This window comes from Pelophylax lessonae, assembly GCF_965119305.1.
Source record: "Pelophylax lessonae genome assembly, chromosome: 10".
Lineage (NCBI taxonomy): Eukaryota > Metazoa > Chordata > Amphibia > Anura > Ranidae > Pelophylax > Pelophylax lessonae.
In genome coordinates this window covers 221794048-221816017 of record NC_138777.1, presented here as the reverse complement: position 1 = coordinate 221816017, position 21970 = coordinate 221794048, and the positions used below count along the sequence as shown (strand labels likewise).

At 44.6% G+C, this 21970-nt stretch overlaps 1 protein-coding gene across 1 annotated transcript; it reads left to right on the top strand.

Annotated features, from left to right (window-relative positions):
- Positions 1–83: 83 nt before the first annotated feature.
- On the top strand, positions 84–19658 carry LOC309565350 (uncharacterized protein F13E9.13, mitochondrial-like). The gene is made up of 7 exons (XM_082270266.1): positions 84–163; positions 5860–5935; positions 6019–6101; positions 9655–9835; positions 12664–12814; positions 16153–16280; positions 19262–19658. The coding sequence occupies exons 1-7, from the start codon at positions 104–106 to the stop codon at positions 19450–19452; spliced, it is 870 nt and encodes a 289-aa protein (XP_082126392.1). The 5' UTR covers positions 84–103; the 3' UTR covers positions 19453–19658.
- Positions 19659–21970: the final 2312 nt, after the last annotated feature.

The window sequence follows — 21970 nt, the reverse complement described above, 5'->3', positions numbered from 1 at the left end:
TGCCCGGTTATAAACACTGCCAGCCGGGACCCGGGAGAGGGAGGAGGGCGGGACTCGCGCCTTGGGGAGGGGCTACGTGCTCACACAGAGAGGGGGCGGGGCGATGAAAGCGCGCGCCCGACACGTGGTGGGAGGAGCTGGATGTAAACACGGAGAGGAATCGGTGAGACCCGAATACATGATGTGTGTGTGACCCGATCCGACCCCTCCCCCCTCCACTGATACAATGTAACAACTTCCAACTCTTACTGATCCCTACTGGCTGTGTGCAGAACAGCCCCTCCCCTTTTCTCTGACACCTGATACAATGTAACAAGTTCACTCCACACTGGGCTCCATCTATGGAAGTCTGCCTGGATTCCCCCCCCCTGAATTATTACTTATTCCCCCCACACTGGGCTTCATTTATGGCAGTCTCCCCCCCCCCCCGTGATACAATGTAACAACTTCATCATCAACATGGATACAATGTAACAACTTCCAATTATTACTGATTCCCCCCACACTGGGCTTCATTTATGGCAGTCTCCCCCCGTGATACAATGTAACAACTTCTAGTTATTACTGATCCTCCACACTGGGCTCCATCTATGGAAATCTGCCTGGATCCCACACATTGATATAATGTAACAATTTCTAGTTATTACTGATCCTCCACACTGGGCTCCATCTATGGCAGTCTCCCCCCACTGATACAATGTAACAACTTCCAGCTCTTACTGATCCCTACTGTCTGTGTGAAGAACAGCGCCCCCTACTGCCAGGGAACTCCCTCTAGTCGTGTGCTCTATAAATGCCATTCTTTGTATAGAACAGCACCCCCTACTGCCAGGGAGACCTAATACCCCCTCTCGTATTGTGCTCTATAAATGCCATCCTGTGTATAGAACAGCGCCCCCTACTGCCAGGGACACCGAATACCCCCCTCTTGTATTGTGCTCTATAAATGCCATCCTGTGTATAGAACAGCGCCCCCTACTGCCAGAGACACGAATACCCCCCCCCATATAGTGCTCTATAAATACCACTCTGTGTATAGAACGGCGCCCCCTATTGCCAGGGAAACTTAATACCCCCCTCTCATATTGTGCTCTATAAATGCCATCCTGTGTATAGAACAGCGCCCCCTACTTCCAGAGACACGAATACCCCCCCCCCCCCCATATAGTGCTCTATAAATACCATTCTGTGTATAGAACAGCACCCCCTACTGCCAGAGACACCTAATACCCCCCTCTCATATAGTGCTCTATAAATGCCATCCAGTGTATAGAACAGCACCCCCTACTGCCAGGGAAACGTAATACCCCCCTCTGCCCACTGACATGATACAATGTAAGACTGCCTTTAACCTAAACAATAAAACAATCGCCAATTCCTACTGATTGTATGGACTGTGCTCCATATACAGTATGTGTGTGTGTGTGTGTGTAGGAGAGCGCCCCCTGCTGCCAGGGATAACTGATAACCCCTCTACTCACTGATGTAACGTAATACAGGCTGCATATGAAATACAATGTAACAATCACCAATTCTTACTGATCATTCTAGTTTGTACTCTTTATTCTGTATACAGTATGTGTGCACAATAACATATACACTGCTCAAGAAAAAGGAACACTTTTATTTATTTATTTATTTTTATTGAAAAACTGAGATGTATAAACATAACATAACAAACAAAACATAGCCTTTGAGCATTCCCTGGCTTTAATACATAAAACATAGAACTACTAATAACACCTCCTGTTATAGAAACCCTCCCCCCCCCAAAAAAAAAGGGGGGGGGGAGAAACAATACACCTTCCACCATACACCTATAAGGAGATTCCTGTTCTCCACCATCAGGATAATGTCAGAGTATAGCATGAGCTCAATTAAACTCCGGGGATATTGATCTGGTTAGTTAAGTAGCAGAGGGGGTTGTTAATCAGTTTCAGCTGCTTTGGTGTTAATGAAATTAGTAACCGGTGCACTAGATGGGCAACAATGAGGTGAACACCAAAACAGGAATGGTTTTACAGGTGGAGGCCGCTGAATTTTTTTTCTCTACTCATCTTTTCTGACTGTTTTTCACTAGTTTTGCATTTGGCTAGGGTCAGTGTCACTACTGGTATGAGGCGATACCTGGACCCTATAGAGGTTGCACAGGCAATCCAACTCCTCCAGGATGGCACATCAATACGTGCCATTGCCAGAAGGTTTGCTGTGTCTCCCAGCACAGTCTCAGAGCATGGAGGAGATTCCAGGAGACAGGCAGTTACTCTAGGAGAGCTGGACAGGGCCGTGGAAGGTCCTTAACCCATCAGCAGGACCGCTATCTGCTCCTTTGTGCAAGGAGGGACAAGATGAGCACTGCCAGAGCCCTACAAAATGACCTCCAGCAGGCCACTGGGGTGAATGTCTCTGACCATTCAATCAGAAACAGACTTCATGAGGGTGGCCTGAGGGCCCGACGTCCTCTAGTGGGCCCTGTGCTCACTGCCCGGCACTGTGGAGCTGGATTGGCATTTGCTATTGAACACCAGAATTGGCAGATCCATCACTGGCGCCCTGTGCTTTTCACAGATGAGAGCAGGTTCACCCTGACAGACGTGAAAGGGTCTGGAGAAGCCATGGAGAACATTATGCTGTCTGTACCTTTGTTCAGCATGGCTGGTTTGGTGGTGGTCAGTGATGGTCTGGGGAGGCAAATCCATGGAGGGACGCACAGACCTCTACAGGCCATTAGGTATTGTGATGAACTCCTTGGACCCATTGTCAGACCCTACACTAGTTTAGTGGGTCCTGGGTTCCTCCTGGTACACGACAATGCCTGGCCTTATGTGGCAAGAACATGCAGCCAGTTCCTGGAGGATGAAGGAATTGATACCATGAATGGCCCCCCGCGCTCGCCTTACCTAAATCCAATAGAACATCTCTGGGACATTATGTTTCAGTCCATTCGATGCCGCCAGGTTGCACCTCAGTCTGTTCAGGAGCTCAGTGATGTCCTGGTCCAGATCTGGGAGGAAATACCCCAGGACACCATCCATTGTCTCATTAGGAGCATGCCGTGATGTTGTCAGGCATGCATACAAGCATGTGGGGGGCCATACAAAAATACTCATAAGCAGAATAATAAAAAAAAAAAAACACCTTCATGACACCTTCATGCTAATGGAAGCTAAGGATCCATGAGAGTGGTAGTGAGCTGTGCAACCGGTGCCATCGGTTTGATTTACATATATTTGATTGGAATTGTATGTGCTATTACTGTTATGCTTGTGAGTGTTTCTAATCATTAATATTGCTAAAAAAAAACAAAAAAAGCTTTCAGAGAGCACTATGAGCACTTTTTTCTCTCTTTCATATGGATGCATATGAGTAAAAACACTCACAAGCAGAGTAGTAAAAGAATGGGTTGTGAAGAAGCCCTGCTGTAGGACAACAGGCATAAAGGGGTGGAGCCTGTGATTTTAACAACACCATCATGCTAATGAGAGGTTAGGATCCAAGAGAGTAGTGGTGAGCTGTGCAATCGGTTTGGTTTCCAATTATTGGATTGAGGTTACATGTTCTTTTACTACGCTTGTGAGTGTTTCTAATACTTATTTCTGCTAAATAACGCTTTCAGAGAGCACTATGAGTGTTTTTTCCTGTTTTATATGAATGCATATGATTAAACATACTCACAAGCAGAGTAGTAAAAAAATGAGTTGTGAAGAAGTCCTGCTGTAAGACGATAGGCATAAAGGGGTGGAGCCTGTGATTTTAATGGCGCCATTATGCTAATGGGAGCTTGGGATCCATGAGGGTAGTGGTGAGCTGTGCAATTGGTGCTATCCCATTGGATTGGGATTACGTGTGCTTTTACTGCTCTGCTTGTGAGTGTTTTCTAATCATTATTGCTAAATAACGCTTTCAGAGAGCTGTGCAATTAGTGCCATCAATTTGGATTACTTATATTGGATTGGAATTACATGTGTTTTGACTATCCTGCTCGTGCTTCTAATCCTTATTTTTGCTACATAACGCTTTCAGAGAGCACTATGAGTGTTTTTTTTTTTTTTTTCCTTTTTATATGGATGCATATGAAAACACTCACAGGCAGAGTAGTAAAAGAATGGGTTCTGAAGAAGTCCCGCTGTAGGATGATAGATGCAAAGGGATGGAGCCTGTGATTTTAATGACACCTTCATGCTAATGGAAGCTCGGGATTCATGAGAGTGGTAGTGAGCTGTGCAACCGGTGCCATCAGTTTGGTTTACTTATATTGGATTGAGGTTACATGTGCTTTTACTTCTCTGCTTGTGTTTCTAATACTTATTATTGCTAAATAACACCTAATGGGAGCTTGGAATCCATGAGGATAGTGGTGAGCTGTGCAATTGGGGCTATCCCATTGGATTGGGATTACGTGTGCCTTTACTTCTCTGCTTGTGAGTGTTTTCTAATCATTATTGCTAAATAACGCTTTCAGAGAGCTGTGCAATTGGTGCCATCCATTTGGATTACTTATATTGGATTGGGATTACATGTGTTTTTACTATTCTGCTTGTGTTTATAATCCTTATTATTGCTAAATAACGCTTTAGAGAGCACTATGAGTGTTTTTCTTTTTTCTCTCCTTTATATAGATGCATATGATTAAAAACACTCAGAAGCATAGTAGTAAAAGCATGTGTAATCCCAGTCACTGCGACCATGTGTGAGCTGATGATGGACGGGGCGGATGAGGTTTACATAATATATTTGCTTTGTTATTTCTGGCAGGGCAGCGGTTGGGTCATTGAGATAAGCGAGGATCCGGTATTTCATGCCTCTAGAGAAATTAAACGTTGTGTCATCCAAAAGGGAAAAAAAAGTACTGTATAAAAAGCAAATTGTAAAGTGGAATCTGGTGAATTTTGCCTACCCTGCTTCTCCCGTCATCAGCATCCCCTCCCCCCCAGTGATCACTTAGACTGTACATAGTAACTAGTCTGACTCCAATTGTTGTAATAGTGACTTATCCCTTGCTGAGGCCTATTCCTGGTCTGTATAAGCAGATACAATCACCGTGGATAATCGTTATCAGATAGCTGAACTCACAGACACCGTTTCTTTCCATCCACGTAGGTTTTATTGCAAGCAGTTGGTATAGCAGACAACAAAATGTGGCAGATGATTGAAGGATGGTATCTGCAGGTCAAAACATGATAATGTGTTCTCGAATGCGAGCATTTGGTACCCCAGATGAACCTCGGCACCCCAGATGTTTTGGAACTACATTTCCCATGCTACTCATACACTCTGCAGTGCAGTAGAGCATCATGGGAAATATAGTTCCAAAACATCTGGAGTGCCAAGGTTCGCCATCACTAGCCTAGACAGATGTGGCCATCTCTATTCCCACAAGCATAAAGAAGCAGGAACAGGAAATACATCATAAATGGGAGGGGACAGGAGGGAACACAGAAGGGAAAGGAAAAGTGCAACAACCAAAATAACCACAAGATGGCAGTATAAACCAATTCTAATGACATTACCACAATTATGCATTATATTATATCTTACATCAGGGGTGTCAAACTTAATTTTATTGCGGGCCGCATCAGCATTATGGTTGCCCTCAAAGGGCCGGTTATATCTGTAGGATTAGATGACAAAAGCACCCCACGCCCCCTTACACCCTTACATGAGATTTCAAGAACCCCCCCACAATCAAAAGTCAGAGTCACCCACCCTTCCTTACATCACAATGCACCCCCTTACCTTGTGCTGCTGCCAGGAAGAAGATGAAGGCATTGTCGGGGGAGGGGGTCCTGTGATCTCTGTGAGAGGCAATAAACACCTGGAGTTGTTACACTGACACTTTATTTTATTTTTTTCATCCAGGCCATGAAGTTCTTGCAGCTCTTTGGCAGGCTGAAGTCGGCGGTGATTGGCATGGTGCATGTCCGGGCCTTGCCAGGTAGGTGGTCCTCCTCTTACATGCATTGAATGATATCTGTGTGATTTCCCATTGACCTTCCTTTATCTCTCCATTACCTTCAGGCACTCCGGGTGGCGGGTCACCGGTGGCTCAGATTGCGGAGGAGGCGTGCAGGGAAGCGGAACTCTACAAGAAGGCTGGCATAGTAAGGGTTAATGTGTCTTCTCATGCTGCGTGACTTGCAGGTCACATGATACCTCATTTCCTGGCTGGAGGATGTCCAGCATCATCTAGCTCTTTCCTCCCATGCCTGACTGTCCCTGCCCCGCCCCTTTCATTCATTGGATTTTAATTAGTGAACTGAAATAAAATAAATGAAAGGGGTGAGCCAGGGACAGCTCAGCTTCACATGTGGGCAAATACAGCCGGCCGAGGAACACCCACTCCAACCAATCAAGGCATTTACAGATTTGCATAACTCCTCCCCAGAGCCAGCCCACTGCTGGCATCCAGACTGATGACATCACTGGGTCCTGAAATAGAAGCTAAAGGTTTTATTTAACCTCTTCTGACCAACCCTGTGCGGATATACAGCAGCAGGGCGGTGCTCCTGAGCGAAATCACGTACCTGTATGTGATTTTGTACAATGGATCCGGGGTGCGCGCCGCTGGCGACCTGCTCCTGTTGTGATTGGAAACAGCGGGAGCCAATCAGCAGGTCCGGCAGACCCGATGTTCACCGGCACCCAGCGATGTTTCTCAGGAGAGGCAGAACGGCGGTCTGCCTATGTAAAAAAGTCAGACCGCCGTTTTGTGGAAGGGGAAGATGGAGATCCTGTGCTTCTGCTATGCAGGAACACGGATCTCTGTCTTCCCCCAGTCAAAGCACCTCCCCCACACACTTAGAAAGCACTCCCTAGGCAAACATTTAACCCTTTGATCGCCCCTGATGTTAACCCCTTCCATGCCAGTGTCATTAGTACAGTGACAGTGCATTTTTTTTTTTTTTTTAGCACTGATCACTGTATTGGTGTCACTGGTCCCCAAAAAAGTGTCAGTGTCAGATTTTTCTGCTAAAAAGTCCCGTTAAAAATCGCTGATCGCCGCCATGACTAGTAAAAACCATGAAAAAAATAAGTAAATTCCATAAAAATATCCCCTAGTTTGTAGACATGATAACTTTTGCGCAAAACAATCAATATACGCTTTTTTGGATTTTTCTTTTACCAAAAATATGTAGCAGAATACATACTTGTCTATATTGGTGAAGAAATTATATATATATATATATATACAGTATGTATTTTTATATATATATATATATATATATATATATATATATATATATATATATATACAGTATGTGTGTGTATAATATATACAGTATGTATATATTTATATATATATATATATATACATATATATATATATATATATATATATATATATATATATATATATATGTATGTATGTGTATATACACACATACACACACACATACATATATTATAAAAATATTTATTGAATATGTTTTATAGCAGAAATTAAAAAAACTTTTTTTATCAGAATTTTCACTCATTTTTTGTTTATAGCGCAAGAAATAAAAACCGCAGAGGTGATCAAATACCACCAAAAGAAAGCTCTGTTTGTGGGGAAAAATAAATACATTTTATTTGGGTACAGCTTCACACTACCGCGCAATTGTCAGTTAAAGTAACGCAGTGCTATATTGCAAAAAAATGGCCTGGTCATTAACCACTTAAGCCCCGGAAGATTTTACCCCCTTCCTGACCAGGGGGTTTTTTGCGATTTTTTTTTTTTTTTTACTGCGTGACTTTAATGGACAATTGCACGGTCGTGCGACGCTGTACCTAAACGAATTTCACGTCCTTTTTTTCCCCACAAACAGAGCTTTCTTTTGGTGGTATTTGATCACCTGTGCGATTTTGTGATCATGCGCTATAAACAAAAAAAGAGCGTCAATTTTGCAAAAATAACAATATTTTTCACATTTTTTTTATATGAAATTCCCCCCCCCCCCAAAAATGTAAAAATCAAAAAATTTTAACATTTTCGGCCAATTTGTTTTCTGCTACATATGTTTCGTAAAAAAAATCGCAAAAAGCGTATTTTGATTGGTTTGCGCAAAAGTTATCGCCTTTACTAACAAAGGGAAAGATTTTTGTCATTTTTGGTGTTTTTTTGGCGGCGATCTGCAATTTTTTTTTTGCGGGACTGCGACATTGCGGCGGACAGATCGGACCCTTGACTGACATTTTTGACACTTTTGGGGGTACCAGTGACATTTCTACAGTAATCAGTGCTATAAATATGCACTGTTACTGTAATAATGACACTGGCAGGGAAGGGGTTAACTGTATTGGAGAGGGAGGGGTTAAGTGTGTCCTAGGGGGCGTGTTTCTAACTGTGATTGGACATGGCTACTGGTGTAAAAACAGAGATCAACGGTCCTACATAGTAGAACCGTCTGATCTCCATTCTTACACAGGGGAGAATGACAGACGGCATTGTTTACATTAGCCGCCTGCCTTTCTCCCTTCCCGGCGAACGATCGCGAGTGAACAGCGGACATCGGGTCTGCCGGTCACATGCACTGACTTGTTAGGGAACGAGAGGGGGCGGGCGCGCGCCTCAGCGGGCGCGTGCTCGCCCGCTATTGGCTCACAAGCCAGTGACAGGCTAGTGACGTACCGGTACGTCAATTTGCCTGGCCGGGGCTGACCGCCGCAGCCCCGGTGGTCGGCAAGTGGTTAAGGGGGTAAATCTTCTGGGGCTGAAGAGGTTAAAGGTTGATCAGCATGTTAATGAGGGAGGAACCAGGGAAGGCCAATTAAACTTCAGCTTTAAAGTAGAACTAAAGGCAAGACTTTTTTTTTTTCTATAATTTTGGACGGAGTGACTAAGGACTAATCCCTCTCCACTCCGTCCAAAACTATAGAAAAAAAAAAAGTCTTGCCTTTAGTTCTACTTTAAAGCTGAAGTTTAATTGGCCTTCCCTGGTTCCTCCCTCATTAACACGCTGATCACCTGTCAGTTTTTATTGCTCTCTGTGTCCCCGTTAGGGAGATTAACCCTCTATGTTTGTCCTGGTGACCATTATCACTGGAAGTGATTGAAAATCCCACATTTTGGCTTGTCACCAGAACAGGAATAGAGGGGAAATCTTCCAGTAGGGGACACTACTGCGGGTAACACCGCAGGATTCCCTCACTTTGGAGGGATTATCTCTCATTTCCTGTTTGGTTATGGGACAAGTGAAAGGAAAACTCTTCAATGGGATACAGATGCAAAAAAAAAAAAATTACATGGGTTATAACCCTCCCTTACTCCATCCAAAATTAAAAAAAAGTTTTGCCTTCAGCTCCACTTTAAAATCTCTCTGCAGACCCAGAGACTTATATTTTACCAGCAGAGTGCCCATGAGATGTGAGAAACTCGGTACTGACTAGATAACCTGGAACACAGGTAAAGAGTTCTGACTTCACTGTGCGCATGCTTGTTCCAATCCAATGTCTTACTAGGTAGGGAAGCAAGGGTCACCCCTGGAGCTTCCTATGTCCAGTACAGTCCCGGCTTCCGCTGATCAGACAGATGAGTCAGTGGTTGTCAGAGCCGCCGGTGACTCAGGGAACCCCCTGGACTCTGATCCAGTGCTGGGACAGTGACGATGTATGGACGGGGACATGGCTTTTGGATTGTTGGAGGAAGTGCTGATGTTGGTAAATTTCTCTTGTCAGGACGGCCTCATAGTGGAGAACATGCATGACATCCCGTACACCCTGAATGTTGGACCGGAAATTACAGCGTCCATGGCGGCTGTGTGCGCCGCGATCCGACAGACCTGCCCCAACCTTCCTCTAGGGGTGCAGATTCTCGCCTGTGCCAACCAACAAGCCCTCGCTGTGGCCCATGCGGTAGGTACGTCATGGAGGATAGAGCTGTAATCATTATTTGTGTTAAATTCTCATCACCACCCCACCCACCCCCCGTACACAGCATCTGAAATATCAACTCAACACCTGTAGTTCTGTAGTTTTTTCTGCAAGAATGCAGCCTATCCATTCATTAGAGAGCGGTGACATCACTAAGGATGCTGCCCATCTATTCGCTAAAGAACAATGACATCATTAGGAATGCAGCCTATCCATTCATTAGAGAGCGGTGACATCACTAAGGATGCTGCCCATCTATTCGCTAAAGAACAATGACATCATTAGGAATGCAGCCTATCCATTCACTGGAGATCGATGACATCACTGAGAATGCAGCCTATCCATTCATTATCCACCGATGACATCACTGAGAATGCAGCCTATCCATTCACTGGAGATCGATGACATCACTGAGAATGCAGCCTATCCAATCACTGGAGACCGGTAACAGATTGCAGTCTATCCATTCATCAAGTCTATAAATATGAGTCACCCCTCCTGTATATACACTGTGGTATACGAATGCTGCTTTCTCCTCCTCTGTTCTTTGTGATGGTGATGATTATCTTCACCCCGATTGTCTCCTCACTGTGGTGTAAGAACTCGTTTCTCTTGTCTGACCTCAATCCTGTTCACAATGCAGAGAGCGGGCGGAGGGCAGGGACTGGGGGGACGGGTGTAATGCCAACACATATGAAAGGGGAACAACACTGAACTCCACTATCTGCAGGTTTTGGATATTACTATACATTTTAAAACAGTTTCTTAATTTATTTATAATTTACCTGTTGTGTCATTCATTTTCTGGTTGTATTTCAAATTCAAAAGTAAAGATTCCAACTGCGGGTTCAGCCTGACCTTCACACAGTGCAGTGCAGTTATAACTGGTGAGATAAAATCAATTACAGGGTAAACCAGCCAGTATAGTTCTAAATCGGGTTGAATAGATGGATAGACTTGCATAGTGAGAGGAATGGTAAAGCGCAACATCTGTGCATCATGTAGGAAGAATCATATATCACCTATCCCTATTGCATATATCATCCTCCGCCATAGCATATCCTGCCCCCCCCTATAGCATATACCTTCCTCCCCCTATAGCATATGTCATCCTCCTCCTATAGCACATACTGTCCTCCCCTATAGCATACATCACCCCCTCCCCCTGTAGCATATATTTCCCCCTATAGCATTTACCATCCTCCTATACCATATACTTTCCTCCCCCAATAGCATTTATCATCCTCCCCTTATAGCAGATACTGTCCTCCTATAGCATATACTGTCCTCCCCTATAGAATATATCACCCCTCCCCCATAGCATATACTGTCCTTCTGTAGCATCTACTTTCCTCCCCCTAACAGCATAAATCGCCCTCCCCTTCTATAGCATATATATTGTCCTCCCCCCGTAGCATATACCGCCCTCACCCTATAGCATATACCGTTCTCCTCCTATAATTTATACCTTCCTCCCCCTAACAGCATATATCACCTTACCCCTATATCATATATTATTCTCCCCCTATAGTATATATCGCCCTCCCCTATAGCATATATTATCCTCCCCCTATAGTATATATCGCCCTCCCCCTATAGCATATATTATCCTCCCCCTATAGTATATATCGCCCTCCCCCTATAGTATATATCGCCCTCCCCTATAGCATATATTATCCTCCCCCTATAGTATATATCGCCCTCCCCCTATAGCATATATTATCCTCCCCCTATAGTATATATCGCCCTCCCCCTATAGTATATATTATCCTCCCCCTGTAGTATATATCGCCCTCCCCCTATAGCATATATCGCCCTCCCCTATAGCATATATTATCCCCCCCTATAGTATATATCGCCCTTCCCCTATAGTATATATTATCCTCCCCCTGTAGTATATATCGCCCTCCCCCTATAGCATATATCGCCCTCCCCTATAGCATATATTATCCCCCCCTATAGTATATATCGCCCTCCCCCTATAGTATATATTATCCTCCCCCTGTAGTATATATTGCCCTCCCCCTATAGCATATTCTCTCCTACCCCATAGCATATACTGTCCTCCCCTATAGCATATATCAAGTCCTCCCCCATAGCATATATTGCCCTCCCCTACAGCATATACCTCCCTCCCCTTATAACATATATCACCCTCCCCCTATAGAATATATCGTCCCTCCCATAGCATGTACTGTCCTCCCCCATAGCATATATCATGCCCTCCCCTATAGCATTTATTGTCCACCTCCTATAGCATATATCGCCCTCCTCCATAGCATATATCGCCATCCCCCATAGCATATACTGTCGTCCCCCCATAGCATATATGATCCTCCTCCCTTAGCATATATTGCCCTCCCCCAACAGAAAATATTGTCATCCCCCTATAGCATATATCATCTTCCCCCCTATAGCATATATCATCCTCGCCCTCCCCATTTAGCCGATACCTTCCTCCCCCTATAGCATATATCACCATCCCGCTATAGTGTATACCAGGGGTGTCCAAACTATGGCCCTCCAGCTGTTCAGGAACTACAATTCCCATCATGCCTAGTTATGTCTGTGAATTGCAATGTTACAATGCCCCATGGGACGTGTAGTTCCGCAACAGCTGGAGGGCCTTAGTTTGGACACCCCTGGTATATACTGTCCTCCCCCTATAGCATATATATTACCCTCCCTCTACTCTCCTCCCCCCTGTAGTATTATTTGTAAACATACTTAGTTTCTGTAATGGAGAATTAGAAGTCTCCTCTCCATAGACCAGCATGGAATCGATGTTTAGCGCTCCGGTAATTTGTCTTCCAGGATTGGACTTTATCCGAGCCGAGGGCTTCATCTTCTCGCACGTCGCTGATGAGGGGATGGTGAACGCCTGCGCCGGAGACCTTCTCAGATACCGCAGAGCCATCGGAGCCGACCGCATCCACATCTTTACCGACATCAAGAAAAAACACAGGTGACCCTCTCATAGAAACATATGGAGGCTTCCATTGCTGGGCAATGCTCATTGCCTGGCCGTCTATTGATGGTCAATGATTTCTAGGTCACTGATCCATACCAAGGAAAAAAGGAAGTCCCATTCAGCTTGCTTATTCAAAGTCAAATTATCTTAGCCAAGGCATGACAGCCAAGCAACTAGCATTTTCAAAAGGAGAGATGAACAATGGAAGTGTACATGTTTGCTGTTGGGCCTGCTCACCCGCAGCCTGTAGATGAACATTTCCATGGGCTCTGCCCTTTGCAGAGGGAACTGTAATCGGTGTCTCATTTTGACAGCTGGGAGCGTGCAGCACCGCGTGCTCCTAGTTGTGGGACTGCACTGTTATTGGTTGTACTAACAATGAGAACCTATTGGCCTGATTCCTGATCATGTGATCACACACAGTGACAGATGCCGGGGTTTTTCATGCTCTGTGTACTTTTCTGTATAGATGTGGCGTCCGCTCTTTTCAGAATTTCACTGGTGAGCCCAGGCTGACGTAATGACGCAACCTCAGGGGGCGGGGTCATAACAGCCTGAGCACAGCTGCCAGGGTTTTTCTTGCTCTGTGTACTTTTCTGTATAGAAGACAGCCTGGTGTTTTAAAGTAGAACTCCACCTTGGGCACCCCTCTCTGGTTTGTCCCTTCCCCCTCCCACCCCCTGATGAGCACCCCAGCACTGCTTATGTTTTACAATAAATTATACACCTATCTTTTTTTTTTTCTGGTCAAATCAGATCCAAATCGGGTCCAGAATGCTGACATAAGATGTGGCGTCCGCTCTTTTCAGAATTTCACTGGTGAGCCCAGGCTGACGTAATGACGCAACCTCAGGGGGCGGGTTCATAACAGCCTGAGCACACAGGAAGCCAGGCTGCTGATTGCAGTTCAGGGGGAGGGGCAGAACACTGAGCCAATCAGAGGGGGCTTTATAAACATGCTGACAATAGGAGAGAGCAGAGGGATGGCCTGTCAGTTAGATGTGCAGAACAAACAAAATTTGTTTTGTTTTTATATCGTTTAGTTTAATTTATTTTATTTATTCCTTTTAAAATTGATTAGATATTTCCAAATTCGGTTGAATTAAATTAAATTTGACCAAATTCAGATCAAAATCAGCATCCAAATTTATTCTATTCAAAATTTGAATTTTGGAATATGCCTAAATTCTCTCTATTTTATTCTATTCTATTCTAATCTATTCTATTCAAATTTGAATTTGTTCTATTAGAATTTCGGAAGATGATTATATGCTTTCTACGTTATTCTATTCTAGTCTGTTGTTTTTTCTATTCTAATTTATTCTACTCAAATTTATTCTATTTGAATTTTGGAAGATGGCTATATTCTTTCTATTTTATTCTATTCTATTTTTTTTTCTATTGTGTTCTAATCTGTTCTATTCAAATTTGAATTTATTCTATTCGAAATTTCAGAAGATGGTTATATGCTTTCTATGTTATTCCACTCAATTCTAGTCTATTGTTTTATTCTATTTTATTCTATTATCTATTCTACTCAAAATCAGATTTATTCTATTTTAATTTTTGAAGATGGTTATATGCTTTCTATGCTATTCCACTCAATTCTAGTCTATTGTTTTATTCTATTTTATTCTATTATCTATTCTACTTAAAATCAGATTTATTCTATTTTAATTTTTGAAGATGGTTATAAACTTTCTATTAGAATTTCGGAAGATGATTATATGCTTTCTATGTTATTCTATTCTAGTCTATTGTTTTTTCTATTCTAATTTATTCTACTCAAATTTATTATATTTGACATTTTGAAGATGGTTATAGTCTTTCTATTCTATTCTATTCTATTTTTTTTCTATTGTGCTCTAATCTGTTCTATTCAAATTTGAATTTATTCTATTCGAATTTCAGAAGATGGTCATATGCTTTCTATGTTATTCCACTCGATTCTAGTCTATTGTTTTATTCTATTATCTATTCTACTCAAAATCATATTTATTCTATTTTAATTTTTGAAGATGGTTATAAACTTTCTATTTTATTCTACTCTAATGAATTCTATTCTATTCTTTTCTATTCTATATTTTATTTTCTATTATGTTTTGTTGTGTTTTCCTCTATTCTGTTCTATTTGTTTATATTCTATTCCTTTATTTTATATTATATTTTAGTCTAGTCTTCTATTTTCTATTCTATTCTGTTCTGTTTTATTATATTCAATTATTTTCTATTATATTATATCCGTTTATTTTCTACTCAATTTACTCTATTCTTGTTTTTGAATTCGATTATGAATTCGTTTTCAAATTCGATTTGAATTTCGGCCAAACTTCGTTTTGGTATTTCAGATTCGTTGTTACCGTTGTAATTCCAAAATTCGAATACATCTGAATTTCTGAATAACGAAAATTTTGTCCGAATTTTGATTTGGAATTAAACAAATGGGACATTGTCTACTATCATCTGTGTGCTGCTGCTCCTTCAATGTCCAATCACATGCTAGGGGATGCAAGGTGACCAAGCTGTAGTGCTTAAAGGGTAACTCCACTTTCGTGGGGGAAAAAAAATACCAATTAAAGAAACAACTGCGACACAAATCATATTGTGATTGAATGTTATTAAAAATGACCTTTCCTTTTCAATCTGCATCTGTTGTAATTTTCTGAAAATGCAATGCAATATGGCCGCCTGGAGCTGTTCTGTACACAGAATGTATACTGACCACACCCCCAGAAACATCATTTCCTGCTTGTGTGATTGGCTCACCAATTTTCCCACTAGTCTGCACTAAGATACAAGTCAGATTTCTGGCATCCCCTGCAACAAAAATGTCATTTTTGGTGAGATACTCCCAATAGGAACACGTCTAAAGGGATGCAGACCCAGCAGCTTTCCTCATCAGAGCCCTGCAGCTGCCACAGCTGATAGATAATTATGAAACCACTCCCATTAGACCCACTCAGCACAGAGGACCAAACAATGATTTCTTCAGAATAGCAAAAGGTAGGAATCTGCAACAAAGTTTGTTATAATCCTTGCAATGTACAGAGATCACCCAGAGGGGAATGTTTTTTTTTTTTCTCAACAAAAGTGGAGTTACGCTTTTACTACAATAGAGAAAAGCTTGGTCACCAACTTTTAGCAGTGCCAGCAGGGCTGTGTAAATCTTAGGACTGGATGGACAGAAATCCCAATCCTTTGGCAGGTAATTTAGTTCCTATATCTGTATTGTAACTCCTTATTTAGCTATTTGGATTTGAATTAAATGTGTACCCATTGGAATATACTGTAGATTTATTTTATTGGATATTTGTCTATACTGTTGTCACCAGCTCCCATGCAATAACAGCGGATGTCTCGGTCTTGAAGACAGCGAAGGCTGCAGAGTTCTTCCTCTCCGATGGACTGATATTAACCGGAGTGGCCACAGGACACGAGGCCGATCCCAGAGAACTCCAAGGTAATCCAATCTGAGATATCCCGGATGTACAATATAATGTCCGTTCTCTGAGAGTCGGCCATAGATGAGCAGATGGGAGTATGGAGGACCTCTGCTTGTTCTTGGGGGTCACTGGGACCCATGCAGGTATTAATATCCCTGGCGGTATTCCCTAGTGTGGCTCGGGGTTAACTTTCAGTACCAAAAGCGGTAACCCCCCGAGCCACACTCGGGATTACCCCAGAATGTTACTCACCTTCCCTGCGATCCCCCACTGTCCTCCCCCGCCGTCCTCCCTGGCATCCTCCCCGCCGTCCTTCCCCGCCGTCCTCCCCCGCCTTCCTCCCTGCCATCCTCCCCCACCATCCTCCCTGCCGTCCTCCCCCGCCATCTTCCCCAGCCGTCCTCCCCCGCCATCCTCCCTGCCGTCCTCCCCCCCGTCCTCCCCCGCCATCTTCCCCAGCCGTCCTCCCCCGCCATCTTCCCCGCCGTCCTCCCCCGCCGTCCTTCCCCGCCGTCCTCCCCCGCCTTCCTCCCTGCCATCCTCCCCCACCATCCTCCCTGCCGTCCTCCCCCGCCATCTTCCCCAGCCGTCCTCCCCCGCCATCCTCCCTGCCGTCCTCCCCCGCCATCCTCCCTGCCGTCCTCCCCCCCGTCCTCCCCCGCCATCTTCCCCAGCCGTCCTCCCCCGCCATCTTCCCCGCCGTCCTCCCCCGCCATCCTCCCTGCCGTCCTCCCCCGCCATCTTCCCCGCCGTCCTCCCCCGCCTTCCTCCCTGCCATCCTCCCCCACCATCCTCCCTGCCGTCCTCCCCCGCCATCTTCCCCGCCGTCCTCCCCCGCCTTCCTCCCTGCCATCCTCCCCCACCATCCTCCCTGCCGTCCTCCCCCGCCATCTTCCCCAGCCGTCCTCCCCCGCCATCCTCCCTGCCGTCCTCCCCCGCCATCCTCCCTGCCGTCCTCCCCCCCCCCGTCCTCCCCCGTCATCTTCCCCAGCCGTCCTCCCCGCCGTCCTCCCCGCCGTCCTCCCACTCTCTCCCTGCCGTCCTCCCGCCGTCCTCCCCCGCCGTCCTCACACTCTCTCCCTGCCGTCCTCCCCCGCCGTCCTCCCCCGCCGTCCTCCCACTCTCTCCCTGCCGTCCTCCCGCCGTCCTCCCGCCGGCCTCCCCCACCGTCCTCACACTCTCTCCCTGCCGTCCTCCCCCGCCGTCCTCCCCCACCGTCCTCCCCGCTGTCCTCCCACTCTCTCCCTGCCGTCCTCCCGCCGTCCTCCCCGCCATCCTCCCCGCCGTCCTCCCCGCCGTCCTCCCCGCCGTCCTCACACTCTCTCCCTGCCGTGTGCTCGGGTGATGCCGGCACTTGCCTTCCAGTTCCCTCCTGCGAGGGTTGCGACGCAGGGGGGAGGAACCGGCAGCAAATTCAAAAGTGTAAATACACAAATGAGATGATAGAAAGCTGAGATCCTAACGGATTACACTGTATCATCCCATTCACCACAGAATTTCACCTGGTGACTTTTCCAGTGCCCTGCCTGTGCTTTTCCAGTTCTTTGTGCCTGGAAAATAGCGAACGACCATGGCGTCCAAAAAGCGTTTTTTTTGCACAAAAGTGCTTTTAGACGAACTGGAAAACAGCAACAGCGAAACAGAGTTAGTTGAAGAACTGAGCGATAGCGATTGGTGGGAAAATTTGCCATCAGGTACAGAAAGTGAGGACAGCGACGATTCTGATGTCTTTTTCTGTCACATAGTTTGTGAAATTTGGGAAGTAATCAAATGATTCTTCAGAATTTCCAACGCAGCGATGTGCCAGAAAGAGACATCAGAATCGTCGCTGTCCTCACTTTCCGTACCTGATGACCAATTTTCCCACCAATCGCTATCACTCAGCTCTTCAAGTAACTTCGTTTCTCTGTCGCTGTTTTCCAGTTCGTCTAAAAGCGCTTTTTGTGCAAAAAGAATGCTTTTTGGACGCCATGGTCGTTCTCTATTTTCAAGGCACAAAGCACTGGAAAAGCACAGGCAGGGCACTGGAAAAGTCACCAGGTGCAATCCAGTGATGAAATGGGATGATACAGTGTAATCCGTTAGGATCTCAGCTTTCTATTATCTCATTTGGTGTGTTTACATTTTTGAATTTGCCGCCGGTTCCACCCCCCTGGGTCGCAACGCTCGCAGGGAAGGGAACCGGAAGACAGGGGACGGCATCGGCCGTGCACACAGCAGGAGGATGGCGGGGGAGGGCGGTGGGTGATCGCAGGGGAAGGTGAGTTTTAAAAAATAAAACAGATTTCCATGCAAAACAATGTACCGCTTTTAGCACAGAAATCCTGACATAATCAGACCGCCAGAGAGCTTAATGGCACAGTATCCTGAAAATTGTTTCCAGCAGTCAGAAGGGCTCATTTCTCATTTTTGTGTCCACTGATACCAATGTTGGGGGTATTGTTGGGTCCACTGATACCAATGTTGGGGTTATTGTTGGGTTCACTGATACCAATGTTAGGGGGTATTGCTGGGTCCACTGATACTAATGTTGGGGGTATTTTTGGGTCCACTGATACCAATGTTGGGGTTATTGTTGGGTTCACTGATACCAATGTTAGGGGTTATTGTTGAGTCCACTGATACCAATGTTGGGGATTATTATTGGGTTCACTGATACCAATGTTGGGGTTATTGTTGGGTCCACTGACATTAATGCTATGGGTTTTTATTGTGGCCACTGATACCAAGGATCACTCCAACTTACTTATCATACAGTTTTCACAATGCAGGTGTGTTATAGGCCAATGGGCTTCTTAACTCAGCACAATGCACTTCAAAGCACAGGAACACGCTACTATTGTGTGGACCTTAGAAGATGTTGGGGGCCCCATTTGAGGCTCTATTATTTTGGAGTTGGCCACCTCTGCTTTGCATTGTGCTGTAACCATTAATTGAACCAATCACATTGCTTGTTTTACTTGGGTTCCAAGGATCCAAAATTCCCTTTGTGTTGTAGAGGTGCAGCGATCGGTTCGGATTCCGGTGCTGATTGGATCCGGGGTGACGGCGGACAACGTGAAGAATTACATCGACGCCAACGGCTTAATCATCGGCTCGTACTTTAAAGATGGCGGAGACTGGAGGAATGCGGTGAATTATGATAAAGTCATGTCATTCATGGACATGGTTAATGAGCTAAGACGCTGAATGTGTGACTGGCCTGTCCCCAACATTACACTGCCCTTCCCCCGACTGTCGGGGGTCCTACCTCACTGAATGTTTCACAAGTGGCCTCCAGCGGGTGTAAAATACCCAGATGCGGGTTTATTTCATATGTAATCACTTCCGATCTTCAATACTAAATATGATGTTACTATGTAACAATAAAATCTACAATGTTTTAAATGATTAAAGTTATATTTTAATGCAATTAAAATCGTATTAGTTCCCTTCACAGGTAGGTGGCGCCAAATGGCTGTAGTATGTTCTCACTTTCTGATCACCACTATGGCATTGGGGGAGGGACCAAAGTTAATGACAGATCTATTATTTGAAGGTGGAGGGGAATTTAGTTATCAATATATCAATTATTTTACATGCTTCTTCACTTGTCTGGCTTTGTAGCTGCTGAATCAAATCCATCCCAATTTAGTCATCAGCAAGGGGCTCATTCTACGTTTTACAGCAGCCGTGGTGTTCTATTTTGTGTTGGGGAACAAAGAGGGTGGAGCTAAGAGTGGAGACTACATGGGTCTACTAAAAAGGCCCTGTTCACTGACCCCTCTTATAAATGAGTTCCACCCAGCTGTAAGTGATCAGTGAATTGGGTGGCTATGGGTTAGATTTGGGGAAAAAATAATGGTAAGCATAGATTATTATTGAGGGCCCATTTACATGTTTGCAGAGTGTTATTGTGTTATGTCGCATGTTAATGTGCAGTGCGTTAAGGCACGGAAATGGTGTGTACATTTTTTATTTGCGATTAGGGCAAAATTAAATGTTCTCAGGCTATATTCTCTGCAGATTGAATGTGTAAATCTAGAAAATACCACATTATGGCCACTAGATGGCGATGTGGAGCTTACTTCTTTCCTATCATAGCCAGCTAGATGGACTATTGTCTTTATTCAACCTCACCTACTATGTAACTGTAACTATGTAACTATGTAATGTCCACTTCTAGATGGCTATGACTATCAAAGGACAGTAGCAAGCTCCACAGCGCCATCTAGTGGCCATAATGTCTACTAGCTGGCTATGATAGGAAAGAAGTAAGCTCCACATCGCCATCTAGTGGCCATAATGTGGTATTTTCTAGATTTACACATTCAATCTGCAGAGAATATAGCCTGAGAACATTTAATTTTGCCCTAATCGCAAATAAAAAATGTACACACCATTTCCGTGCCTTAACGCACTGCACATTAACATGCGACATAACACATGCAACATTATGGCCACTAGATGGCGCTGAGGAGCTTACTTCTTTCCTTTGACAGTCCCAGCCATCTAGTAGTGAACAATATGGCCACTAGATAGCGATGTGGAGCTTACTCCTTTTCCTTTGATAGACATAGCCATCCAGTAGTGGACATTATGGACAGTAGATTGCGCTTTGGAGCTTACTTTTTTCTTTGATAGTCCTATCAATCTAGTAGTGGACATAATGGCCACTAGATGGCACTGTGGAGCTTACTTGATAGTCCTATCCATCTAGTAGTGGACATTATAGCCAGTAGATGGCGTTGAGGAACTTACTTCTTTCCTTTTGATAGTCATAGCCATGTAGTAGTGGACATTATGACCACTAGATGGCGCTGAGAAGCTTACTTTTTTCCTTTGATAGTCATAGCCATCTAGTAGTGGACATCATGGCCACTTGATGGCGCTGTGGAGCTTACTACTTTCCTTTGATAGTCCTAGCCATCTAGTAGCGAACAATATGGCCACTAGATGGCGCTGATGAGCTTACTTCTTTCCTTTTGAAAGCCATAGCCATATAGAAGTAGACATTATGGCCACTAGATGGCACTGAGAAGCTTACTACTTTTCTTTGATAGTCCTAGCAATGTTGTAGACATTATGGCCACTAGATGGCGCTGTGGAGCTTACTTCTTTCCTTTGATAGTCATAGCCATCGAGAAGTGGACATTGTGGCCACTAGATGGCGCTGAGAAGCATACTTTTTTCCTTTGATAGTCATAGCCATCTAGTAGTGGACATCATGGCCACTAGATGGCGCTGAGGAGCTTACTTCTTTCCTTTGAAAGTCCCAGCCATCTAGTAGTGAACAATATGGCCACTAGATGGCGCTGATGAGCTTACTACTTTCCTTTGAAAGTCCCAGCCATCTAGTAGTGAACAATATGGCCACTAGATGGCGCTGATGAGCTTACTACTTTCCTTTGAAAGTCACAGCCATCTAGTAGTGGACAATATGGCCACTAGATGGCGCTGAGGAGCTTACGTCTTTCCTTTGATAGTCATAGCCATCCTGTAGTGGACATTATGGCCACTAGATGACGCTGAGGAGCTTACTACTTTCCTTTGATAGTCCTAGCCATCTCATAGCGGACAATATGGCCACTAGATGGCGATGAGGAGCTTACTTCTTTCCTTTGACAGTCATAGCCATCTAAAAGTGGACATTATGGCCATTAGATGGCGCTGTGGAGCTTACTTCTTTCTTTTGACAAGTCATAGCCATCTAGAAGTGGACGTTATA

Coding starts and splice junctions, on each gene's coding strand:
- LOC309565350 (XM_082270266.1), top strand. CDS start 104: ATGAAAGCGCGCGCCCGACACGTGGTGGGAGGAGCTGGATGTAAACAC. Junction 164..5,859: donor GTAAACACGGAGAGGAATCG/GTGAGACCCGAA, acceptor TTTTTCATCCAG/GCCATGAAGTTCTTGCAGCT. Junction 16,281..19,261: donor CGATCCCAGAGAACTCCAAG/GTAATCCAATCT, acceptor TTTGTGTTGTAG/AGGTGCAGCGATCGGTTCGG.